Source organism: Aotus nancymaae, unplaced genomic scaffold, assembly GCF_030222135.1.
Source record: "Aotus nancymaae isolate 86718 unplaced genomic scaffold, 86718_ANA_hifiasm-v0.15.2.pri h1tg000016l, whole genome shotgun sequence".
Lineage (NCBI taxonomy): Eukaryota > Metazoa > Chordata > Mammalia > Primates > Aotidae > Aotus > Aotus nancymaae.
Genome location: NW_026988428.1, coordinates 52,197,016 through 52,220,679, shown reverse-complemented (window position 1 = coordinate 52,220,679; position 23,664 = coordinate 52,197,016). Strand labels below are relative to the sequence as shown.

General features: G+C 38.9%; 1 protein-coding gene, 1 long non-coding RNA gene and 1 pseudogene across 4 annotated transcripts in view; 1 reads left to right on the top strand and 2 right to left on the bottom strand.

Moving 5' to 3' along the window:
- Window positions 1-9,687, bottom strand: part of NUP107 (nucleoporin 107) — a 55,451-nt gene extending 45,764 nt beyond the window's left edge. The window contains exons 1-6 of one of the 2 annotated variants that reach the window (XM_012444903.2): window positions 9,579-9,687; window positions 7,641-7,732; window positions 7,070-7,156; window positions 5,829-5,944; window positions 4,432-4,576; window positions 288-391 (exon numbers count right to left, since the gene is read on the bottom strand). In XM_012444903.2, the coding sequence (XP_012300326.1) occupies window positions 288-391; window positions 4,432-4,576; window positions 5,829-5,944; window positions 7,070-7,156; window positions 7,641-7,732; window positions 9,579-9,604 (570 nt within the window). In that variant the 5' untranslated portion in view covers window positions 9,605-9,687. Of the gene's footprint in view, window positions 1-287; window positions 392-4,431; window positions 4,577-5,828; window positions 5,945-7,069; window positions 7,157-7,640; window positions 7,733-8,708; window positions 8,769-9,578 lie in introns of those variants that run through there. The other variant, XM_064377315.1, reaches the window with a different exon arrangement.
- A 235-nt stretch (window positions 9,688-9,922) lies between these two features.
- The window catches only part of LOC135275401 (uncharacterized), an 89,180-nt gene continuing 75,438 nt past the window's right edge, over window positions 9,923-23,664 (top strand). The window contains exons 1-3 of one of the 2 annotated variants that reach the window (XR_010343009.1): window positions 9,923-9,983; window positions 10,451-10,606; window positions 17,910-18,001. This is a non-coding gene — a long non-coding RNA (uncharacterized LOC135275401). Of the gene's footprint in view, window positions 10,607-17,909; window positions 18,002-23,664 lie in introns of both variants that reach the window. The other variant, XR_010343008.1, reaches the window with a different exon arrangement.
- LOC105711963 (large ribosomal subunit protein eL34-like) lies at window positions 17,486-17,872 on the bottom strand (annotated as a pseudogene).

The following is a 23,664-nucleotide window of genomic DNA, read 5'->3' as shown; positions in this document are numbered from 1 at the left end:
GGTCTTGAACTCCTGGGCTCAAGTGATCCTTCTGCTTTGGCCTCCCAAAGCATTGGGAGCCATCACATCTGGCCAGATTTTCCTTTTTCAAAGCAGCAGAATCCTTTTGTCTCCCAAATAAATCCTGTATGGACCCTCAATATGTAAAATGCAGAGATGCTCTAGTTGACTTTCCCTCCATTCCTGCCACTGCTCCCCTAAGACATCTCCCTTAAATGCTATGTAAATTAGGAGGTTAATGCTGTTTATAAAAACTAAAAATGCTAAAGTTTGACTAATTAGCTTACCTGACTACTACAAATATTTTCATACTCTTCCACAAGATCAAAAACTGTACCCGAAGAGTGCTTCAGAAAAGACTGCAGGAAATCAGAAAACATACTCATGGATGCTAGAACACATAAAAAATAAAAAAAAAGGAAGAAAAGTTAAGTGACATACTTCTAGGTAATTCTGTTTGAAAATTTATTTATTATTTTTTAAATTTATTTTTGAGATGGAGTTTCACTCTTATTGCCCATAGTGGATTGCAATGGTGTGGTCTCAGTTCACTGCGACCTCCACCTCCCAGGTTCAAGTGATCCTCCTGCTTCAGCCTCCCAAGTAGCTGGGATTACAGGTGTGCACCACCATGCTCAGCTAATTTTTGTATTTTTAGTAGAGACAAGGTTTGACCATATTGGCCAGGCTTGTCTCAAACTCATGACCTCAGGTGATCTGCCTGCCTCAGCCTCCCTAAGTGCTGGGATTACAGGCGTGAGCCACCACACCCAGTCTGTTTGAAAATTTAAGTAGCTACAAGTCTTTTACAAATTCACTGCTATTTAAAAAAATTTAATTGGCAAAATACATGTAATATAAAATTTATCTTAATCATTTTTCTTTTTTTTTTTTTTTTTTTAAGGGGGGGTCTTGCTCTGTCACCTAGGCTGGAGTACAGTGGTGCAATCATGACTAACAATATCCTCAAACTCCTAGGCTCAAGCAATCCTCCCGCCTCAGCCTCCCCAGTAGCTGGGACTACAGGTGTATACCAGCCACTGTGCTCAGCTAATTTTTTATTAGTTTGTAGAGACAGGGTCTGCTACCTCCTGTCTCAGCCTCCCAAAGTGGTAGGATTAAAGGCATGAGCCACCATGCCCAGCTTAATCATTTTTAAGTGTATAGTTCAGTGTCAGTTAAGTACATTCACATTGTTGTGCTACCATCACCACTGTGTATCCACAGAACTCTTTTCATCTTGTAAAACTGAAACTCTGTACTTAATAAACATTATCTCCCTACTCACCCCAGCCCCTGACAACCATCAGTCAACTTTCTGCCTCTACACGTTTTGACTATTTTAAATATCTCATGTAAGTGGAACCATACAGTATTTGCCCTTTTGTGACTGGCTTATTTCACTTAGCATGATATTCTCAAGGTTCATCCATGTTGTAGCATGTGTCAGAATGTCCTTCCTTTTTGGCTGAATAATATTTCATTGCATGCATAGATCACATTTTGTTTCCCCCATTCATCTATCAACAGGCACTTGGCTTACTTCCACCTTTTGGCTACTGTGAATCATGTTATGAACATGCATATACAAACATCCCTTTGAGACTGCTTTCCATTCTTTTGGGTATATACCCAGAGGCAGATTTGCTGGATCATATGGTAATTCTATTTTTCATTTTTTTGAGAAACTGCCATACTGTTTTCCACAGCAGCTGTATCATTTTACATTCCCACCAATAGTGCCAAGAATTTGAATTTCTCCCCATTGTTGTCAATACTTGTTATTTTTCTGGGTTTTTTTTTTGTTGTTGTTGTTTGTTTTTTAGTAGCCAATCTAATGGGTGTAAGGCAGTATGTAGTATCTCACTGTAGTTCTGATTTGGATTTTCCTAATGATTAGTAATGTTGAGTAGCTTTTCATGTGGTTACTGGTCATTTGTGTATCTTTTTTAGAAAAGTATTCTATTTCTTTGCTCATTTTTAAATTGGGTTGATTTTTTGTTGTTGAGTTGTAGGAATTTTTATATATTTTGGATATTAACCCCTAATCAGATATATGATTTGCAAATATTTTCTCTCATTCTGTGGGTTGCATTTTCACTTTGCTGATTGTATCCTTTTATGCACAAAAGTTTAAAATTTTAATGTAGTCCAATTTATCTATTTTTTCTTTTGATACCTTGATCTTTTAAGATCTCAAAGATGTACTAGTTATTTTATGAACAATTACTTAAGAAATTGAGCCAGATTTAAAAATATCTGAATTATATTTTAAGCACACCATTACAAAGTAGCAGAGAAAGTTATAAGACATACTAAATGGCATGTTCCACTCTAGGAAAATACAGGCACTTCACCTAAATAGAAAGTATTTTGAGTCACTGAATATGAGTACCAATTCGGCCAGGCATGGTGGCTTACGCCTGTAATCCTAGCACTTTGGGAGGCCGAGGCAGGCGGATCACTAAGTCAGGAGGTCAAGATCATCCTGGCCTAAATGGTGAAACCCCGTCTCTAATAAAAATACAAAAAATTAGCTGGGGGTGGTGCCACACGCCTGTAATCCTAGCTACTCAGGAGGCTCAGGCAGGAGAATCACTTGAACCTGGGAGACAGAGGTTGCAGTGAGCTGAGATAGTACCACTGCATTCCAGCCTGGGCGACAGAGCGAGACTGCATCTCAAAAAAAAAAAAAAAAAAAAAAGAGTACCTATTTTTGACAGATACTATAAGAAAGTAGTTACCAAAGTGTTAACAGCAGGGCTCTGGGGCTAAACTGCTTAGTTTCAAATCCTGGTACTACCACTTCCTAGCCAGGTGATTTGAAGTAAGTTACTCAATCACTTTGAGCAGCAGTTTCCTTTTCTCAAAAATGGGAATAATTATTGTAACTATTTAATGGACTAGGATAAGCATTACATGAGTTAATGCTTATGCAGTGGTCATAACATTCTCTGGAAAAAAAAAAAGTATTAGGGTCCAGGACAAAACAAAACACATCAACAATGTTAGATTAAGAACTAAACCTAAAGAAATACTCTTTCAACAGTACAGATAAGAAAAAAATTAAAATATGAGACTTGTCTAATAATATAATGGGCTGCTATTTACATTAAAAGATAAAATGGCAAGATGCTGCTCTGAGAACTAAGGTGAGGTTTTCAACCTTCTAGTGATATTGTATCAAATACCACAGCCATAACTATAACTAATTAGCTTAATGAAAAATATATCATAGACAGAAGGCCATATGAAGACACAGGAGGAAGGCGGCCATATGTAAGCCAAGAGAAGAGGCCTCAGAGAAAACCAACCCTGCCAACACCTTTACCTAAGACATCTACCCTCCAGAATTGTGAGAAAATAAATTTCTGTTGTTGCCTGTAATCCCAGCACTTCGAGAGGCTGTGGTGGTAGAATCACTTGTGTACAGGAGTTTGAGACCAGCCTGGGCAACATAGTGAGACCCTGTCACTACAAAGAAATAAAAAATTAGGCTGGGCACAGTGACTTACGCCTGTAATCCCAGCACTTTAGGAGGCTGAGGCAGGTGGATCACTTGAGCTCAGGAGTTTAAGACCAGCCTGGTCAACATGGTGAAACCCTGCCTCTACAAGAAATACAAAAATTAGCCAGGCATTGTGGTAGGCACCTGTAATCTCAGCTACTTGGAGGCCGAGGCAGGAGATTCACCTGAACATGGCAGGCAGAGGTTGCAGTGAGCCAAGATTGTGCCACTGCACTCCAGGCTGGGCAACAGAGCGAGACTCTGTCTTAAAAGAAAAAAAAGAAAAGAAAAAATTAGCTGGTGGCCAGATGCAGTGGCTCACACCTGTAATCCCAGTACTTTGGGGGGCCAAGGCGGGTGGGTCACTTGTGGTCAAGAGTTTGAGACCAGCCTGGCCAACATGATGAAACCCCGTCTCTACTAAAAATAGAAAAATTAGCTGGGCATGGTAGCATGTGCCTATAATCCCAGCTACTCAGGAGACTGAGGCAGGAGAATCACTTAAACTTGGGAGACAAAGACTACAGTGAGCTAAGATGCCATCACTGTACTCTAACCTGGACAACAGAGAAAGACTCTGCCCAAAAAAAAAAAAAAAAAAAATTAGCTAGGAATGGTGGGTATGTGCCTGCAGTCCCAATTACTGTAGGAGGCTGAGGCTGCAGAATTGCTTAAGCCTGGGAGTTTGAGGATGCAGTGAGCCATGACTGCACCACTGCACTTAGCCTGGGTGACAGAGTGAGATTCTCCAGTCTCAAAACAAACAAACAAAATTGTTGTTTAAGCCACTCCCTCAAGAAAAAAAGAGAAAGAAAAGAAAGGGAAAAATATATTATAATTGATGTTCAGAAACAGGAGGAGACAGTTTCCTTGATATTAGTAAAGTGGAAAGCTACTTGTCACAAAGCTCAATGCCATTTTACCAGCTTCTCCAGGATCATCCTCACGTAACATAACAGCACTGATAGTTATATCTTCTGTTACACCGTGGGGCTCTGTGTTTGTGAAGACCCTGGAACGCTGTGATGAAAATGCAGCTGTCCAGTTACTGTCATCCAGATTAGTAACCTTAAAAAAAAAAAAAAAAAGAAAAAAAGAAAAAAATAGAAAAGTGATGCAGTTATTGTCACTGAGTGGATACTTTAAAAATAAATAAGGTTTCTAAAAATTATATGTATATGTCTTTCTTTCTTTCTTTTTTTTTTACATGAGACAAGGTCTGGATCTGTTGCCCAGGCTAGAGTGCAGTGGCATGATCATGGCTCAGTGTAACCTTTGCCTCCCAGGTTCAAGCCATCCTCCCACCTCACCCTCCCAAGTAGTTGGGACTACAAGCACGTGCCACCATCCCTGGCTAATTTTATATTTTTAGTAGAGATGGGGTTTCACCATGTTGGCCAGGCTGATCTCAAACTCCTGGCTTCAAGTGATCTGCCCTCCTCAGCCTTCCAAAATGCTGGGATTACAGATGTGAGCCACCATGCCCAGCTGCTATAGTGTATTTTTAATACTTAGGTGAAGTCATTTTTCATCACAGTTTACATAACATTTCTTTTGCTATTTTCAATACTGTTCCATAATAATTCCTAAAGTGTATCTCATCTATTTTTTCCAATTTTCTCTTTTATCCCCTTTGATACGTTTTATCTCTTCCTTATGATAATCTTCATCTACTACCCTCTGATTTCTCCTCTTGTATGCTTCAAAACAGGGATCAGATTTTATAGCCATCAGCAACCAACCACAGCACGTATTTCTTCTGGTCAGCAAACTGACAGATTAAAACATCTCATTTGCATCTAAAGGTTGCTAGTATCACCGTTTCCATCTGGGATATGAAATGCACACGGTTTTCAGTTTTTTAAATGTCTAATTATTTCAATCCATATAACCTAGTTATACTTTTATGATGATTTATGACTCAATATTCATTAAAAGGCTTTTAAGTATTCATTAAAAGACTTACATCAAATAACATACTTTTATTAAAAGGAAGAAGTTCTTTCTTCTCCCTCCCTTTTTTTTTTTCAATCATGGCTCACTGCAACCTTTGCCTCCTGGGTTCAAGCAATTCTCACATCTCAGCCTCCCAAGTAGCTGGGATTACAGGCATGAGCCACCACTCCCAGCTAATTGTTTTATTTTTAGTAGAGACAGGGTTTTATCATGCTAGCCAGGTTGGTCTCAAACTCCTGACCTCTGGAAGGCCAAGGCAGGAGAATCACTTGAGGTCAGGAGTTTGAAGAGTGCTGAAATTACAGGTGTGAGCCACCACACTCGACCCAAAAGGAAAAGCTCTTAGCCCTATTTTTCTACATACCATGGAGAGATTTCCCAAGATCCCTGAAGACTGCGTAAGTCGAGGCGACTTCCCTCCTGTTCCAAGAATGCAGGAAATATCCGGCTGCCTTAGTAAGCTTCGGTTTGTGGGGGTAACTACAAACAAAAGGTTGGTAGAAAAAACTTAAGGTGCATGAGCATTCATTATCAAAACAAAGTAAGCAAACAAACAAGGAAGAATAAATTTTTCAGTTTTCCATTATTTAGACTCTAACCAGATAAATACTTTAAATGTTAACATTTTCACAATACAAGGATTTAACTTATTTTTCTAAATTTGAGTTCTAGGTACTACTGAGCCTATCTGGAAAAATCTTACTGCAATTATGGATGCTTTCATTATAGCATAACTGAGCAGTTAAAAGCACTAATGAGTCAATGGATTCTTCATGTTTTATTTAATTTTATAAGGCTTACGAAGGCAGTGCATTGTAGTGGGCATAAACTTTGGAGTAAACAGATCATTGTTTGAATTCCAATTCCATTATTTACATACTTTATAGAGTCTTGCTCTTTCGCCCTGGCTGGAGTACAGTGGCACAGTCTCACTGCAACCTCTGCCTCCTAGGTTCAAGCAATTCTCCTGCCTCAGCCTCCTGAGTAGCTGGGATTACAAGCATGCTCCACTACACCAGCTAATTTTTTTTTTTTTTTTTTTTTTTTTGAGACAGAGTTTCGCTCGTTACCCAGGCTGGAGTGCAATGGCGCAATCTCGGCTCACCGCAACCTCCGCCTCCTGGGTTCAGGCAATTCTCCTGCCTCAGCCTCCTGAGTAGCTGGGATTACAGGCACGTGCCACCATGCCCAGCTAATTTTTTGTATTAGTAAAGACGGGGTTTCACCATGTTGACCAGTATGGTCTCGATCTCATGACCTGGTGATCCACCCGCCTCAGCCTCCCAAAGTGCTGGGATTACAGGCGTGAGCCACTGCATCCAGCCTATTTACATACTTATTGCCTATATTAGTTAACTTCTCTAAGTTTTGCTTTTAGTTTTGGTAAAATAGAACTAACAATACCTGTGTCATAGTTACTGTGTGTTTATGTAAAATACAGTACCTTGTACATGGCAAGAGTTCAACAAATAACTGCAATCATTATTATTTGCGCTTAATTATTGATATTGTAACCAAATACTATACTTATTGTTCTACAATAAATGTTAGCTGCTACTATAATTATCATTATTATTAAATTCTTTAAAAGCAAAAAAGTCTTACAAGGCTGTCGAAATGAGCTAGGAGTTCGAGGAATAACCTGGTTTCTTGGTGTAGTATTACCGAAATTTTCATCTTGAGATGGCTGAACTGTACAATGAGTTAAGAAAAGTTTTCCACATAGAAAAGAGATCATTAAAGTGAGAACTAACAATATTTTTACTATACAAATTATGTGAATACATTTATCAAGAATAAGGTATTTTATGGCTACTATTTTTCTATGCAAAGGGTAAATAATTCCTTCTGCCATTTAAATTCTCAGATATCAGTCTTAGATAACTATTGAACTAAATGTATTTAGTCAGTTTTCAAATAATAAAAGAAATCTAATCTCAGCAGAAGCTAACCACAATATGATAGCAGTAAAATGAAATATCTTTATTCTTAGGGAAACATAATCTCATTAAATTTCAGCATTATATTTACCAAATGACAGTTCCTCAGAGTGAAAAAAAATTTCTACAGGATTTTATTATAGCTAACATTTAATACTCTCATAAAAGAAAATTCTACAACACCGATTCCAAACAGGCTACAATTTTTATAATGATGCTTAAATTGCAAAGGATACTTAAAACTCTTTTCTGAGCACTCTGTTTCCGTGCAGTCCGTGTCACCTCTGCCTCCCGGATTACAGGGGATGATATATCTCCAAAGCCACTCCTAAAGTAGTATAATCAAGCTTACATAAGTGAAAGGAGAATGTAGTATTTGTAAAAGAATTTTATCAACACAGCTGGAGTAAAGGACTCTGAGTAAGTTATGGTATAGGTCATTCCAGTAGCCAAGTCTTAGATCTTTTGCTGAGAATGCACTCCTGGCTTCAAATCCTGCTTATTCTTCAAAGCCTTATTCAAATCTTACCTGCACAAAGACTTCTCTGACTTTCTTTCTAGTACTCACTATGTTATTTTCTCCTAAGGAATTATTTCAACACTTGGAATCTATAACACTGTTTTAGATAACTGCTTCATAAAAGTCAATCTCATTTCCCTTGTTGGATTGAGGAGTTATCTAATTACAGGAATTCTCTCTTAAAAGATTTTCTGCAGTCTCCAAAATGCTTTAAAACACAGGTACTACTGAAAAACAACCACCACCACAAAACAGAGCTTGTGAGATAAGAGGGTAAATAAAATAATTCGGGTAAATGAGCAAAATGATCCTTCAAATTATTTCAACCCAGGATGTCTCCTGTCCCATCACATCACTCCCTGTCATTTTCACTCAAAGGTCTAGAAATGAAATTGTGTGGACTAAAAGGCCTATGTTTAAGACAAGAATCTCATATGCTTTTCCTCCACTTAAAACCTTCAGATATTCCTTCAGCAGGAAAGTATGGGAAACAATAACCAAAGACACAATTTAAAAGGTTTAATTAAAAAACAAAAAAATCTTCAGATATCTCTCTCTGGTCTACAGAAGTACAAATTTCCTAAAATGCTATTTACAATGTGACCCCAGTTTAGGGGTTCAGTCTTATATTCAGCCAAAATATCGCTTTAAACATATTCTGCATGTGACTGCCGAGCTACAACACAAAGCACGTACTTTTTTCTATATCCTAACACCTTTGAATATGTTTCTTTTACAAAGACCTACAGTTGCCCCCTTGAGCACCTGGTCAACAACTACTTACTCCTCAAAGAGCCCCAGGTAGCCTGGAGACACACAGATGCAGGTTGGGAATTTGGTCCTTGTATTTACTAGCCTCCTAACTTTCAGCAAGTTCCTTAACCTCTGTGGTATCTATAAAAAAAGGATAATAGCACATATTTTCATAGGATTTTTCTTGTTCTGAAGATTAAATAAGCTAATAATATATATTCAAAGCCTTTAGAACAATGCAGTCACATAGTAGGTACTCAAGGTTTGGAGTACCAATAATGTACTATTATTATTCAAAGACCAGCTAGAAAGTTACCTTCTTTGAGAGGTCTTCCTGATAGTTATACAGTGACAGGGAGACTTAATCGTTCCAAAACACTTATCACTTTATACTGCTTGGTTGTCTCCACTATACAACTAATTCCCCGAGGTGAAGGATCTTGAATAACTGATCTTTGTTGCAGCCGGCTAGCATAGTACCCAGATTATAGAAGGAACCCAGTATCTGATGCTGGCACTTGTAACCAGAAAGTCTGGGCTGAGATCCCAGTATCTTCATTGACTGGCTTTGTGATCTCAGGCTGGTCACTCAGTATGACGAACGCCGGGCTACCTACCCCGCCCACCCCAGGAGCGAACAGTGTTGCTGCCCCAAAGCGCCGAATAGATCGCAGAACACAGTGAGAATGTAGGGAACCATAATGATCCGTATCCCACCCCGACGCAGGCCAAGCGACCTTTTCCGCATTTGTAGCCAAATTTCCTGGCCTGGGGAAGGAGTCTTAGGGGAAGCACCCGGGACCTCCTTGGCTTCCTCTAGGGGTCTAGTTTCACCTATTTCGTTTCGCCAGCAGGCGAGAGGGACAAGACTTCGGGCTCAGCTCCCATGATCAGAACTGACCTGTCCATGGCTAAAGCCTTTTCCATACAGAACCAAGGTTGGCTCCCGTTTAGTTACCGCGTTTTAGCCTTCCCGCTCTCCGGAAGCAAGACTTTTGACCTGGAAGCACTCTCCCTAAAACAGCCCCACAGAAAAAGCATAGTGGAGAAGCAGCAACGTTCCCATCTAGCGCATGCGCGACTTCAGCCTACAGGTGCAAGACCGGTGAGCGCAGGCGCAAAGTTTGCCAACTTGTGCCTGGCTGGACGAGACAGGACCGGGGGCGGGACCTAGTTGCGTTTAGCCCGGAAGCGTTGCGGCTGCTTTGCCTGACCAACGTCTGTGGGCGTGGAACAGGCATTGGGTTCTCCTACTGGGAAAAATGAAGTATATTGATAGTCTGGAAAAATGTGAAGTCATTTCCTGGTATTCTCTCTCAGAAAGCGCCTGTTCTTCAAATTCAGATATGTGGGCTCTGCATCGGGAGATTTGTTTCTCTCCCTACACTCAGTCCTTTGTGCTGTAGTTCCCTACAGTTTTTGAAATTATTTTCCATAACTGCTATTTGTTCTTTACTCGGTATTTTTTTCCTATTCAGGAAAAAAAGTTCACCTGTATTAAAAAGTAGAAAGGCAAGCATAAAATATGATGGTATTGCCCTCTATTCAAAGTGCCGTCTAGGCAAATAGTGGTTATATTTTGGTCTTGAAGGAGTCAGTCACATTTTTGTTTTTGTTTTTTTTTTTTTTTTTTCCTATTTGAAAGTAGTGACTGGTTATTAACTGACAAGATTACAAAAATAATATTAGACAGCTCAGTTTATGCATTTAATAAGACTGTTGATATGGTCTTTTCTGTTGCTGGCATTTATACCTTTCATTAATACAAAATAGGTAGTCCTTCATTCTACCTCGTGGAGAAGATAATTTGAAGGATCACGGGAACTTGAAGAATTTTTCAACAACATAGAGCTCACGAATCAGATTCTCCGGTCAGATGATGCCATATTTATCAAGAGATCTAGCAATCAAAGAGTTATCTCTGTTAAGGTAATTTGTTTATTGGTTTTACCATAACCAATGTGTATATCAGTTCATTTATTGATTTCAGGGTCAGGTGCCCCATGCAATATGTGGTTCTACAATCCTCAGCATTGTTAACTGAAGCCTTGTTGAGTTTAACAAAGGTGCCATTGACAATCTGGGGAAAGTGAACAAGTTGCCACAGACTTCTGGGCTCACACTATTGATACATTTGATCCTTATTGCAAATGGCAATTTGGGTTTCACAGATATGTAGAAATTGCCAGCTTTTCTTGCCATATATTCCTGGTGACAGTGCTGGCTTTTTTTTTTTTTTTTTTTTTTTTTTTTTTGAGTTTAAGTCTCGCTCTAGACCAGGCTGGAGGGCCGTGGCGTGATCTCGGCTCACTGCGAACTCTGCAAGCAAGGAGAAAGCTACATCTATGAAAAAGCTAAGCACTGTCGGGTGTGGTGGCTTACCCCTGTAATCCCAGCACTTTGGGAGGCTCAGGTGGGAGGATGGCTTGGGCCCAAGAGTTTGAGACCAGCCTGGGCAACAACATGAGACCCTGTTTCTGCAAAATATATATTTTTTGAGACAGGGTCTCGCTTTATTGCCCAGGATGGAGTCTGTAGTGGCGAGATCTTGGCTCACTGCAACCTCCACCTCCCAGGTTCAAGCAATTCTCCTGCTTCAGCCTCCGAAATAACTGGGATTACTGGCATGCACCACCATGCCGAGCTAATTTTTTGTATTTTTTTTTTGAGACGGAGTTTCGCTCTTGTTACCCAGGCTGGAGTGCAATGGCGTGATCTCAGCTCACCGCAACCTCCGCCTCCTGGATTCAGGCAATTCTCCTGCCTCAGCCTCCTGAGTAGCTGGGATTACAGGCACGTGCCACCATGCCCAGCTAATTTTTTGTATTTTTAGTAGAGACGGGGTTTCTCCATATTGATCAGGCTGGTCTTGAACTCCGGACATCATGTGATCCACCTGCCTTGGCCTCCCAAAGTGCTGGAATTACAGGCTTGAACCACAGCACCATCACAAATATTTTTTAAAAAGCTGGGGAGTGGGCATGAGAGAGAGACATCAAATGTACACTGTACATTGCAGGTCATTGAAATGTTACTTTTCTCCTTCAATAACCTTTTTGAAGAATTATGCCCTGGTGTGGTCTCATTCTCCCAACATCCTAATTTTCCTGTACAAAAGTACACTTGCTCTTATAGAAAGCAAAATTTGGTGCTAATGATTTTTGTCAGCGCTGGGGCAAGTTAATTCAAAGTGTTATCTGTGGTTCAGGTTCTTGCTCCATGTCCCTCAGCAATTGAATTCCAATGAGTTTTATTCATGTAATATAATTGAAGTGTACTTGAGGTGGTTGACCATGAAGCACACAGTAAGAAAGAAGAGCAGTTTGGGGCAAAAAAAATTAGCCCTGTGTTCAGTACATATGCAAAGACAGAAAACTTTTTGGAAAGTACACTGTGTTTCACTTTGACACATTTAATTAGTAGGCATGAACACCATACGGCCCCCACCAAAATTTCAAAACATACTCATTTCATTACCTTAAAGGATGTGGAATAAATTTCTTGTGTGGTATATATTGTATACATGGTAGCTTTAGGTTTAGTATTCTTGGTTGCAATGACAGAAATTGACTGTGATTAATTTAAAAACGAATTCACTGGAAACACATTAGGAGCTCTTGGAATTGTTAAGAAACTGGAGAAAAGGTCTGGGAAAGCACAGCTCCTCAGGAGCTGAAGACCAGGAAGCATCTATCCCAAAGACACTCAAATTCCAACTGTTCGCCCCGGAGCATCCTTCACTCCCTTATCCCCAACAGCTGAGGCATCAAATATCATTATTTGCACCCCCACCGCCCTGCCCCACCCCTTTTTTTTTTTTTTTTTAAACAGGCTATTTGGATCACTCAGGCTGGAATTCAGTGGCACAATCTTGGCTCACTATAGCCTCAATCTCCTGGGCTCAAACAATCCTCCTACCTCAGCCTCCTGAGTACCTGGGACTACAGACATGCGCTGTTACATCTAGCTAATTTTTTAAATTTATGTTTTTGTAGAAATGGAGTCTCACTATGTTGTTCAGCCTCCTGAGTAGCTGGGGTTACAGGCATGCGCCACCACACTCAGCTAATTATTGTATTTTTAGGAGAGATGGGGTTTCACCATGTTGGCCAGGATGGTCTCGATCTCCTGACCTCGTGATTCGCCCACCTCAGCCTCCCAAAGTGCTGGGATTACAGGCATGAGCCACCTTGCCCGGCCAGAATATATATATATATTCTTACTTAAAATCTATTATTAGGTAAAACTGTTACATCTTGCAAATTGATGTTAGTGAGTGGTTGGCAATGTTTTAGTCTTTTTTTTTTTTTCCTCCCTTGATGTTGACCAGCTCTTTTAATTTACTTTAAAAAAATGTGATAATGTGTACATGAAATTTACCATTTTAACCATCATTAAGTTTGTAATTCATTTACATTAAATACATTCACATTGTTGTGCAGGGCAATGTTTTATTCTTTTTTAAAAAAACAAACTTGAAGGACTTGTGCCTGAACAGTCCCTCCCTCCCTCCCTCTGTCCCTCTCTTTCTTTCTCTTTTTCTCTCTTTGTTTTTCTTTCTTCCTTTTTTTTTTCTGTCTTTCACAGGATCTCCCCGTGTTGCTCAGGCTGGAGTGCAATGTTGCAAACATGGCTCACTGCAGTCTCGACTCCTCCTGAGCTCAAGCGATCCTCCCACCCTCAGCCTTCCAAGTAGCTGGGACTACAGGTGCACACCACTATGCCCAGCTAAGTTTTGTATTTTTTTGTAGATACTGGTTTTCACTATGTTGCCTAGGCTGGTCTTGAACTCCTGAGTTCATCTCAAATTCTTGAGCTAAAGCAAGCCACCTGCCTCAGCCTCCTGAAGTGCTGGGATTGCAGACATGAATGAACCATCATGCCCAGGCGAATGTTTTCTTCTTTTTTTTTTTTTTGAGACAGAGTTTCGCTCTTGTTGCCCAGGCTGGAGTGCAATGACGCCATCTTGGCTCACTGCAACCTCTGCCTCCCGGGTTCAAGCAATTCTCCTGCCTCAGCCTCCCGAGTAGCTGGGACTACAGACGTGCACCACCATGCCCAGCTAATTTTTATATTTTAGTAGAGACAGGGTTTCACTATGTTGGCCAGGATGGTCTCGATCTCTTGACCTTGTGATCCGCCTGCCTTGGCCTCCCAAAGTGCTGGGATTACAGGCATGAGCCACCGCGCCCGGCCTCTATTTTTTTTTTAATAGAGACGGGGTTTCACCATGTTGGTCAGGCTGGTCTGGAACTCTTGACCTCAGGTGATCCACCCGCCTTGACCTCCCAAAGTGCTGTGATTACAGGTGTGAGTCACCATACCCAGCCATATATATATCTTTAAAATGATTTATTTAGTTTGGCTTCCTCTTAAGAAACATCAGATTTTTGTTTGTATGTAAGTGGCAGTGATATTGCAAAGCAGTTAAATATTGGTGATGTGAGGCAAAACAGTGCTTCGAATGTATTTAAAGAGGAAACTACAAAATATATATACATTTGGTTCAGATAGACCAGGCAGCACAAAAGATAGCAAAAACTGTTAAATTTCAAAAAGTTCGTGAGTCAGGGGAGGAAAAAAATATTTGAGCATGGAATGTAAGTTGTGTATGCCCTCAAAAACTCCCGTGTGCTATTTGAACTTCATGTATAGGAGAAAAGCTAATGGAAGGGCTCAACGAGACAGATAGGATTCTAGGAAAGGATGTGGTTGTGGTGATTATAGCGGGAAGCCATTGATTAAGTACATTATGTCTTTTCAGATACGACTTTTTTTGGGGTGGAGAAGTGTCTGCTTTGAAGAAAAATGCTTTACTTTAAGGTCAGATGGGTCAGAGTTTAAATGTGGAGCCTGGTTGGAACTTGTTAAATTGCGTGTCTTCCCAGTTAAGCAGTGTGATGTAGTGGGTAGGATCATTGTCAGTTAACTTTTGGTGAGTTATCTCACCTCTTTACACTTCAGTTTTCTCTTTTGTAAAATTGAGAAAATAAAAGTATTATCCTGAAAAATTTGCCCTGGAAACTAAATAATGTTTATGTAGCAGTTGAGATGTTGTACAGAACACAAAGACTCCTTAGATTGAATTCTGGGTCTCCTACTTACTCTATGGATCCTTGAACAAATTATTTTTCTATGGCTTTGTAATTTTATGACAGAAATAATAGTACCTCCCTCATAGATTTATTGTGAGGGTTAGTTAACATAAGTAAATTGCTAAGAACGGTGTTGGCATACAATCATAACTCAATAAATACTGATTAATATTATAATGCATAACATATAATAAATATTCAATTAAGTGTCTGCTATTTTATTTAACTCCAAGAAGGCAGGGACTGTATCTATTTTATTCACGTTCACCTATTGACACTTAGTAAGTGCTCAATAAATTTCTCTTGAATGAGGAGGTCATTTTCAATCAATACAATTGCATGCTATTCCTCAAAAAATACTCTAGCAAGAGTATCTACAGATATATAAAATCAGATTAATTTTTCATTTTTATTATATCACATATAGATATTTCACAGTACTCTCTACCACTTCAAATGATGTCTTTATCATCTTAATCTTGTGGTGTTTAAAAATAGCAATAATCGGCCGGGCCTGGTGGCTCCAACATCTGTAATCTTAGCACTTTGGGAGGCCAAGGCAGGCAGATCACCTGAGGTTGGGAGTTCCAGACCAGCCTGACCAACATGGAGAAACCCCGTCTTTACTAAAAATACAGAATTAGCCAGGTGTGGTGGTGCATGCCTATAATCCCAGCTACTTGGGAGGCTAAGGGAGGAGAATCACTTGAACCTGGGAGGGAGAGGTTGGGATGAGGCAAGATCGTGCCACTGCACTCCAGCCTGGGCAACAACAGCAAAACTCCATCTCAAAACAAAAACAAAAACAAAACAGGAAGAATCCTTGAACAATTTATGTTTTATAGCTTCTTTTCTTAATTCTTTCAAACTATGTTCAATTTGAAGAGGAAAATAGAATGGTGAAGTATAAAACTTTCTAATTTCAAATTACTTATATTACTGAATTGTGATTTAAATGCTGACATCTGCGAGATTTTTAACATAAAATCATAAATTACTGCTTCTTAGAATTCTAATGGTAAGAGTTAATTCAATATAAGTTTTCATTGTGGCTTATGCTTCTAATGTCTTAAGCATACAGTAGCTACTGACATTTTTGAGGTAGTGGTAAATTTGCTGACAAAAAGTTTGCCAGACAAATAAATCAATTGTAATTACTCTTCTTCACAGACATCTCAAGCCTCAGCAGTAATGGAAATGGTCTTGGGGTAACTGAAAAACTAAAATCATTATCCTCTGTTGATATAGAACATTATTCAGCTAAACCACAAAACTATTACTGCAACTTACGCATTTTGCTTTCCTGTTTTCATGTACTTCTTTGCTTGGCATAGAAATCCTGTAAATCTAACATACATCCACGTTTCTGAAGAGTGATTTATTAGGGCCCTTGGGAGAGCATTGTTTTGCTGTTTTCTCTAAATAGAATAATTTATACTCTTTTTATATTTTATTATGCAAATAATGTAGCTGGCATGAACCTTAACCCAAAAATTTGAGCAGGCAAGAAAAGTCGCCTTAAAAATTTTTTTCTTATGAGTTGTAGTTCTGACTGAGCCCTCATTCTGCCTGATTTGATAGGTTGAAGGCAGGAAATTCAACCTCACACATCACAAGGGCTGTCTCCTTTTCTCTGGGGTTTGCACAAACACTGAGGGGAAGGAGGAGTGGCTTCTGTGCTGCTAAGACACAGGAAAAGGCTTTTAGCTTTCATTAGATTCTGTCTACCTAATGCAGGTCATTGTCCAGGTCTCAGTGTTTGTCTGAAGATGGAAGGCATGTGCTGTTCACATCCTGAATGAAGTAGAAGAGGGTGATGTTAAGGGGGGATTGGCCTGAAAATACAGAGAAAACAAACAGACATCATTATCCGAATAAATAACTTTTTGAAAACAGTGTAACAAATAATTAAAAACTTGGATGGATAATCAGTTACCACATATGTATAGATATCTTTTTCTGTAAGCTAATATCTTCTAACTAAAGGATCTATGATAATGTATCTTTAAGAAGATGGATCATGCATCTATGATGCTATGAATCCACTCTTTAAAACAACAGAATATTCAAGGTGTATTTATTTTTTTTTTTTGAGATGAGGTCTTACTCTATTTTCCAGGCTGGAGTACAGTGGCGCAGTCATGGCTCACTGCAGCCTTGATCTCCTGGGCTCAGCCTCCCAGGTGGCTAGAACCACAGGCATGTGCCCCCACATCCAGCTAATTTTTAAATTTTTTGTAGAGCTAGAGTCTCCCTGTGTTGCCCAGGCTGGTCTTGAACTTCTGGGCTCAAGTGATCATCTTGCCTCAGCCTCCCAAAGTGCTGGGATTATAGGTGTGAGCCACCACACCTAGCCAAGCTGTTATTTTAATAATGGAAAATGTAGTATATTTAGTTCATAAATCAAGAGCATGAACTGACTTAAAATATTTCAAGCATATTTAGAGCTACAAACATGTTGACATATAAGAGCAAACTATGCAGCTTTTATAAATGGAAGTGCATTGAAAAGCATAAAATGATGGAATAAGTATTGGCAATGCAATATAATGCTAAGGAAAATTTGTGTCTATCATGAACACTGCCCTTGAAACTTGTTTGGAAGTTGAATCTGCTGCAAAAAGGGCATTTGGGAAAACTGTGCTTCAGAATCCATCCTGTCTACCTATTTGCAATTTTGTTTTTCGTTTTTATTACTCAAAAGTTTCATTTTTTATTTAGCTGTTTGACTCTGTGCTTGTACCTTCAACACTTTCACAATGATTTTCTGTTTCTCAATAAGGAAAGCACACTTGATCTTGTCATGAACACATTTAGCACACATGGAACCACCATAGGCCCTGCTGATGTGTTTCTTTGTTTTGGACAGTCGCATAAGAACTTTGGGTCTTACAGCATGAACCCCTCAAAGTCTGCCTGGGCACACACCACATGCAGATTTTGGTGCTTTCTCAGCCTTCTTGGTAAAAAGGTAAACAATTCTATTACCAGGAGTTTGAGACAGCTTAGTTTTGTTAGAGGCTGTACCGTAGGAAGGCCTATGTCAGTATGTCAAATGCTGGACCACTTTGAGTGCCTGCAGATGATGTCCTCGGAAGAGCTATTTGCAATTTTAAATGATTGCGTTTGCTTTTTAGGAAACCCAACATTCTCGGGAAGTCCTTCTGCTTCTTTGTCTTTCACAAGATCAACTGAAGTTCTCTAGCTGTGTAAAAAGGCTGAATTTCAGGTAAGGAAAGAAAGTTAAACTGCTTTGGTTTTTGAATGATTTTCTTGTTTAAATATAAAGTTTAAGTATAATGACAATTATTTTTAAATTTCTAAAATTAATTTTACTCAAAGATAGCATAACAATGTTAAGGAAAAGGAAATAATAATCCAGTCATCTATGTTACTGTTGCTAACACAATAATTTTTATTAATGCATATTATCTTCCCATGTATTTATATTCATATTTTACATGTAATGTGATGACATTTATATAGCTTTTTTTTATATTCCAGAAACTGCTATTTACTTGATACTGACAATGATATCTTTTCTATACTCCTTCGTATAGAAAGGGATATACTTTTGCTTTTCTTCTTCCACCTACTCAGATCCTTCACTTCCTCACTTCCTCACCCCTACTCCTATATCACCAAGTCAGGAAATGGATGTTAACAACTTGGTAAATACCCTTCAGCTCCTTTCCCAGGTGCCCACACACATAGCACACATACATCCTTCTCTGTATTTTGTTTTGTCACTTTGCATGGAAATTCCTCTAAGTCAGCCTTTAAACACCAAACTCATTTTTTTTTTTTTTTGATACGAGAGTCTTGCTCTGTTGCCAGGCACCAGGCTGGAGTGCAGTGGTGCAGTCTTGGCTCACTGCAACCTCCGCCCCCGGGTTCAAGCGATTCTCCTGCCTCAGCCTCCCGAGTAGCTGGAACCACAGGCCCGTGCCACCACTCCCAGCTAATTTTTGTATTTTTAGTAGAGACGGGGTTTCACCATGTTGGCCAAGATTGTCTCGATCTCCTGACCTCGTGATCCACCCGCCTCGGCCTCCCAAAGTGCTGGGATTACAGGCGTGAGCCACCTCACCTGGCTTATCAAACTCATTTTTAAATGAATGCATAATGTTCTATATTATGCATGAATCATAATTTATTCAATTATTCTATCAATGGGTATGCACTCTGTTTTTTCTTCTAGAGTATGGCAATAAATAATCTTGTGTATATATCCTTTATTTCTTTGATGTAAATATCAGTAGTAGAATTAAGGTCAAATATGCATATTTAATTTGAATAGATATCAGCTCTACAATGCACATTTCCATCAGCAATAAATGATTCATTTCTTGCCCTTTACCTCTCTTCTGGGATTGTAGTGTTCTCTGCAGTTTTCATTCATGTGTGGGGCTCATTGGTACTTTGGTTTGTATTTCTCTGGCTACAGTTAGAGCATCTTTATGTTGATGGACCACTTGGATTTGTTCTTCTCTAAACTGCCTAGTTATATCTTTCATCCATTTTTCTTTTGAATAGTTTATCTTTTATCTATGTTATATTTTCCCAAATTTGACTACAATATATTTTGCCAAGAAAATTTTAAATTTATATACACCGACAGCCTCTGACTTATGGTTTTCCTTATAATTTTTCAACTTTGTGATAGATTTACAGGGTATTAAATGCATTTTTGACTTACATCTTTTACTTATGATGGGCTTATTGGGACATAACCCCATTGTAAGCTGAGGAGCATCTGTGTGCATACACATACATACTTATTAACTTATTTACTTGAAAAATATATTTTAATTTTAAATATAGCTTGAGTTTTAAAAACTGGCTAAGAAGGTCTACCCTATCTCTAGATTTCCAGTCTCTTAGATTTCCTTCTAAGACTTCTATTGTTTTACATTATTATTTTTTTTGAGACAGTCTCACTCTTGTTGCCCAGGCTAGAATGTAGTGGTGTGATCTCAGCTCACTGCAATCTCTGACTCCAGGGTTCAAGCGATTTTCCTGCCTCAACCTCTTGAGTAGCTGGGATTACAGGTGTCCACCACCATTCCCGGCTAATTCTTGTACTTTTAGTAGAGACGGGTTTTCGCCATGTTGGCCAGGCTGATCTTGAACTCCTGACCTCAGGTGATCCGCCAGCTTCGGCCTCCCAAAGTGCTGGGATTACAGGCATGAGCCACTGCTCCTGGCCCATTTGCTTAATTTCAATTTCAAAACCTCACCCAAGCCTGGCACAGTGACTCATGCCTATAATCCTAGCACTTTGGGAGGCCAAAGTGGGAAGACTGCTTGAGCCCAGGAGTTTGAGACCAATATCCAGTCTATAAAAAAAAAAACAAAAACAACTCTCGCCCAGTTGAAATATTCAAATTGGAATCATATTATATTAACATGCTAATTTGGGGAAATTGATATTTTTATGATATTTTCTTCTCATTCAATACATTTTTTCAGATCTTATGTCCTTCAATAAGATTTTATAATAGTTCTTTCTGGTTAGCCTTATACCTTAAGACTTTTAGTTTTTGTCTGTCATATTTACCATCATATCAACTTCTAGGTATTATTTATAAAGAAAAGTATTGACTTTTGGCATACTTATCTTATATCCAGTTACTTCCCCAAGTTCCTGAATACTTCTAATAGATTTTTTGAGCTTTCAAGGTGCTCACTTATAATACAAGCAAAAATAATTTTATTTTCCAGTGTTTATATTTAACATTTCATTCTTTTGATATAATGCATTCATTAGCTCTATTAAGAGACTCAGCCCCTATATCATAGCATTGTTGTGAGAGTTAAATAACACATGTAAAGTGTTTAAGAGCAATAGGTGGCACATCTTAGGGTGTCCAAGAAATAACTAATATTATTTCTCAACTATGAGAGCTTATCAGTTCTTTAATCTAGAAATGTCACTTTCAAGCAGTATCAAGCCAGATAACTGAATATTAAGCTATCATTTGCTGGTTTTTCTTATTCTTTCATCATTCACCATTTTAATTGAATTTGGGGAGCCTACATGACAGCTGTCTTAAACTTCTATTTGTGATTCATAGGACAGCAGAAAAGAAAAGCTGAGAAAGTGTATTTGCAGGGATGATTTCAGATTGTTAAGGTTATTTCCCTTTGGAAAAGAAGTTAACGCCAAACTAGAGTTAAGGTTAGACACTAAATCTGTTTCGGTTTAACTCATGTAGAGTTTATTTTGTGCAGGTCAGGGAGACCTGGTCACCAAAATCTTTTGCTTCCCAGAATTTGTAACTTTTCTTCTTCGAAGAGTGAGATAAAACAATTGATCCAATTGTGACAAATTCCACTTGCTCCTCGAGGGAGTTTTAGTAGCAACTGCGCTAAGCAAACAGCCCTTCCTTATTATAATACTCTTAGGGAAATCAACACTGTGCAACTGGCTCCTCTGACACAGTATGGAATTAGGTGGTGGCACTGTAAAATGTCTTAACTTGCCAGGGCTAACCTAGTTGGCATTCTATATCCATCCTGTTTGGATGATATCCTGAGACCTGTCCTCTTTGCCCTCCCTTGAACAAAAGCCTTGGCAGGGGGCCTAGGGCAACCAAGTTATTAATTCTGCATATGTCATTAGCTACATCCTGCCAAGGAGAGAATGCCCTGACCATGAGAATATCCTGTACTGGTTCAGAGTGGAAGGATGGGGGAGGGGTAGTGGATGCCACTTCTTTCTTTGGTGACATCCTCTGTGAAAGCATTGGTGCAATAAAATTACTGGTATGATAGTGGCCAATGATGTCCTCCTATTTCTGAAAAATTAAGAGCTAGCTGTTAGCTGTTTGCTAACTAGTAATTACCAGATAGTTCAGCTTCTGCAAGGAGCCCAAGGTGTATTTCAGGAAGTATTATTGCTTTTTACTCTAAAAAATATGAGTTTTTATCAGATGAATTTTTATCAATTATGTATGTGTCCATTCCTTCCATTTCTTTTTTTATGTGCATCTAGATATACACTCCTCCCATTTCTCAAAAAACAAAAACAAAATAACCAAGCAGTAAATAAAACATTGAATTCAGTGCAGAAACAAAATCTTATAAGCACCACCATTTGGTCTCAGAAACACTAATTTTCTCTAATATGAATCATGTATGTCTGATTAAAGGTGGGAAGTGAGGTGAAGAGAAAAACCCTCTGGATATGCCTGAAAATGGAAAGCAAAGAAAATAAGTTTGTTATATTACTACTAAATCTAAGTAAAAGGGGGGAAGTTTCTGTCATAACTGATAAATATAAAATATGTAAGGTAGGCAGGATATATGCTGACACAAGTAAAAGGTAATTCTGTGGGATGACAATGGTTAACAGTATTCTATGGCCAGTATGTTGCTTCTGGAATTGTAAAACTAGTCCATACTAAACCTCTGATTGACTCATAAAAGTCTCACCTGTTCCCAGACTTCCCTCAGAATCCCTGTAGAGTAGCTTAATTCTGGGACTTTCCTAGGTCCTCACGATCTCTCTAGGGAGACCCGAGGGTTTGCTTATTAAGTTCAGAATGTTTTGAGTTACCTTGGAGCAGACTCATATTAGTCTTTGGTACCGAAAAATTGTTAAAATGTTTTGGTAGGTTGTTAATGGCTCCCAAAGTTATGTCCACATCCCAACCCCCAAACTTCTGTCTGTTAACTTTATTTGAAATAAGTGTCTTTGCAGATGTGATTAAGAGTTTTGAGATGAGATTATCCTTAAGTATTATGGTGAGCCCTAAATGTCAAAACAAATGTCCTTATAAGAGAAAGATGATACAGAGGAGGAGATACGAAGATGGAGGCCCATTGAGTGATGTGGCATAATGCCAAGGAATGGGTTCTCTCTGAGAGGCTCTAGGAGTATACCCCTAACACTTTGATTTTGGACTTTGACCTTCAGAACTGTGAAAGAGCACAAATTTGTGATAATTTATTACAGCAGCCCTAGGAAACAAATACATACTTTTAAACTAGGACACTAATTTTTTTTAGAAAATGAAAAAAATAGATCAACATATGAGAATCCAATTAAAAAGAAGCAAGAATTTTCTCCCTAAATATTTTGGGTAAAGCACCAAAATACTGCTTACAAAAATTGAGAAAAAATAGTTTATATTACTGAGAAAGTAGAGAAATACTGCAACAGCATATATTTGAAAGATGACTTCTCTTGGTACAGCTGAATTTAAATAGAAGTTTGCCAATACTGGCTCTGAAACCAACTTTATAGTTGCTGCAGATACACATAGACCTGGTACTAATTCAAGGATGGTATTTCCAAAAACTATCCCAGCATCTCCTTATATTTGTAGCAAATTCACCACCAAGTATATACAGAGAGATAAAAAAATGCTGAATGATTTTAGAGAATAAAATTACTGCTTGTCTATACCATGCTAGAAGAGGAACAATAGTATTTTGCTCTTTGCCATAAAACATGCTATATTCTCAATTGCTGCTCAGCTATTTGCCTTGTTCTCTGCCCGTGTCTTTTTTAATAGCAATCCTTCATATTCCAACCCTTCTCCCCAGCCCAATCCTGTTTAGGCCAGGGTTTCCTTATTATTATTATTATTATTATTATTTGGAGACAGAGTCTTGCTCTGTTGCCCAGGCTGGAGTGTAGTGGTGCGATGTTGGCTCACTGCAACCTCTGCCTCCTGGGTTCAAGCGATTCTCCTACCTCAGCCTTCCAAGTAGCTAGGACTACAGGCGCCTGCCACAACGCCCAGCCAATATTTGTATTTTTAGTAGAGCTGGGTTTTACCATATTGGGCAAGCTGGTCTCGAACTCCTGACTTTGTAATCCACCTGCCTTGGTCTTCCAAAGTGGTGGGATTACACTCGTGAGTCACCACACCCGGCCTTTAT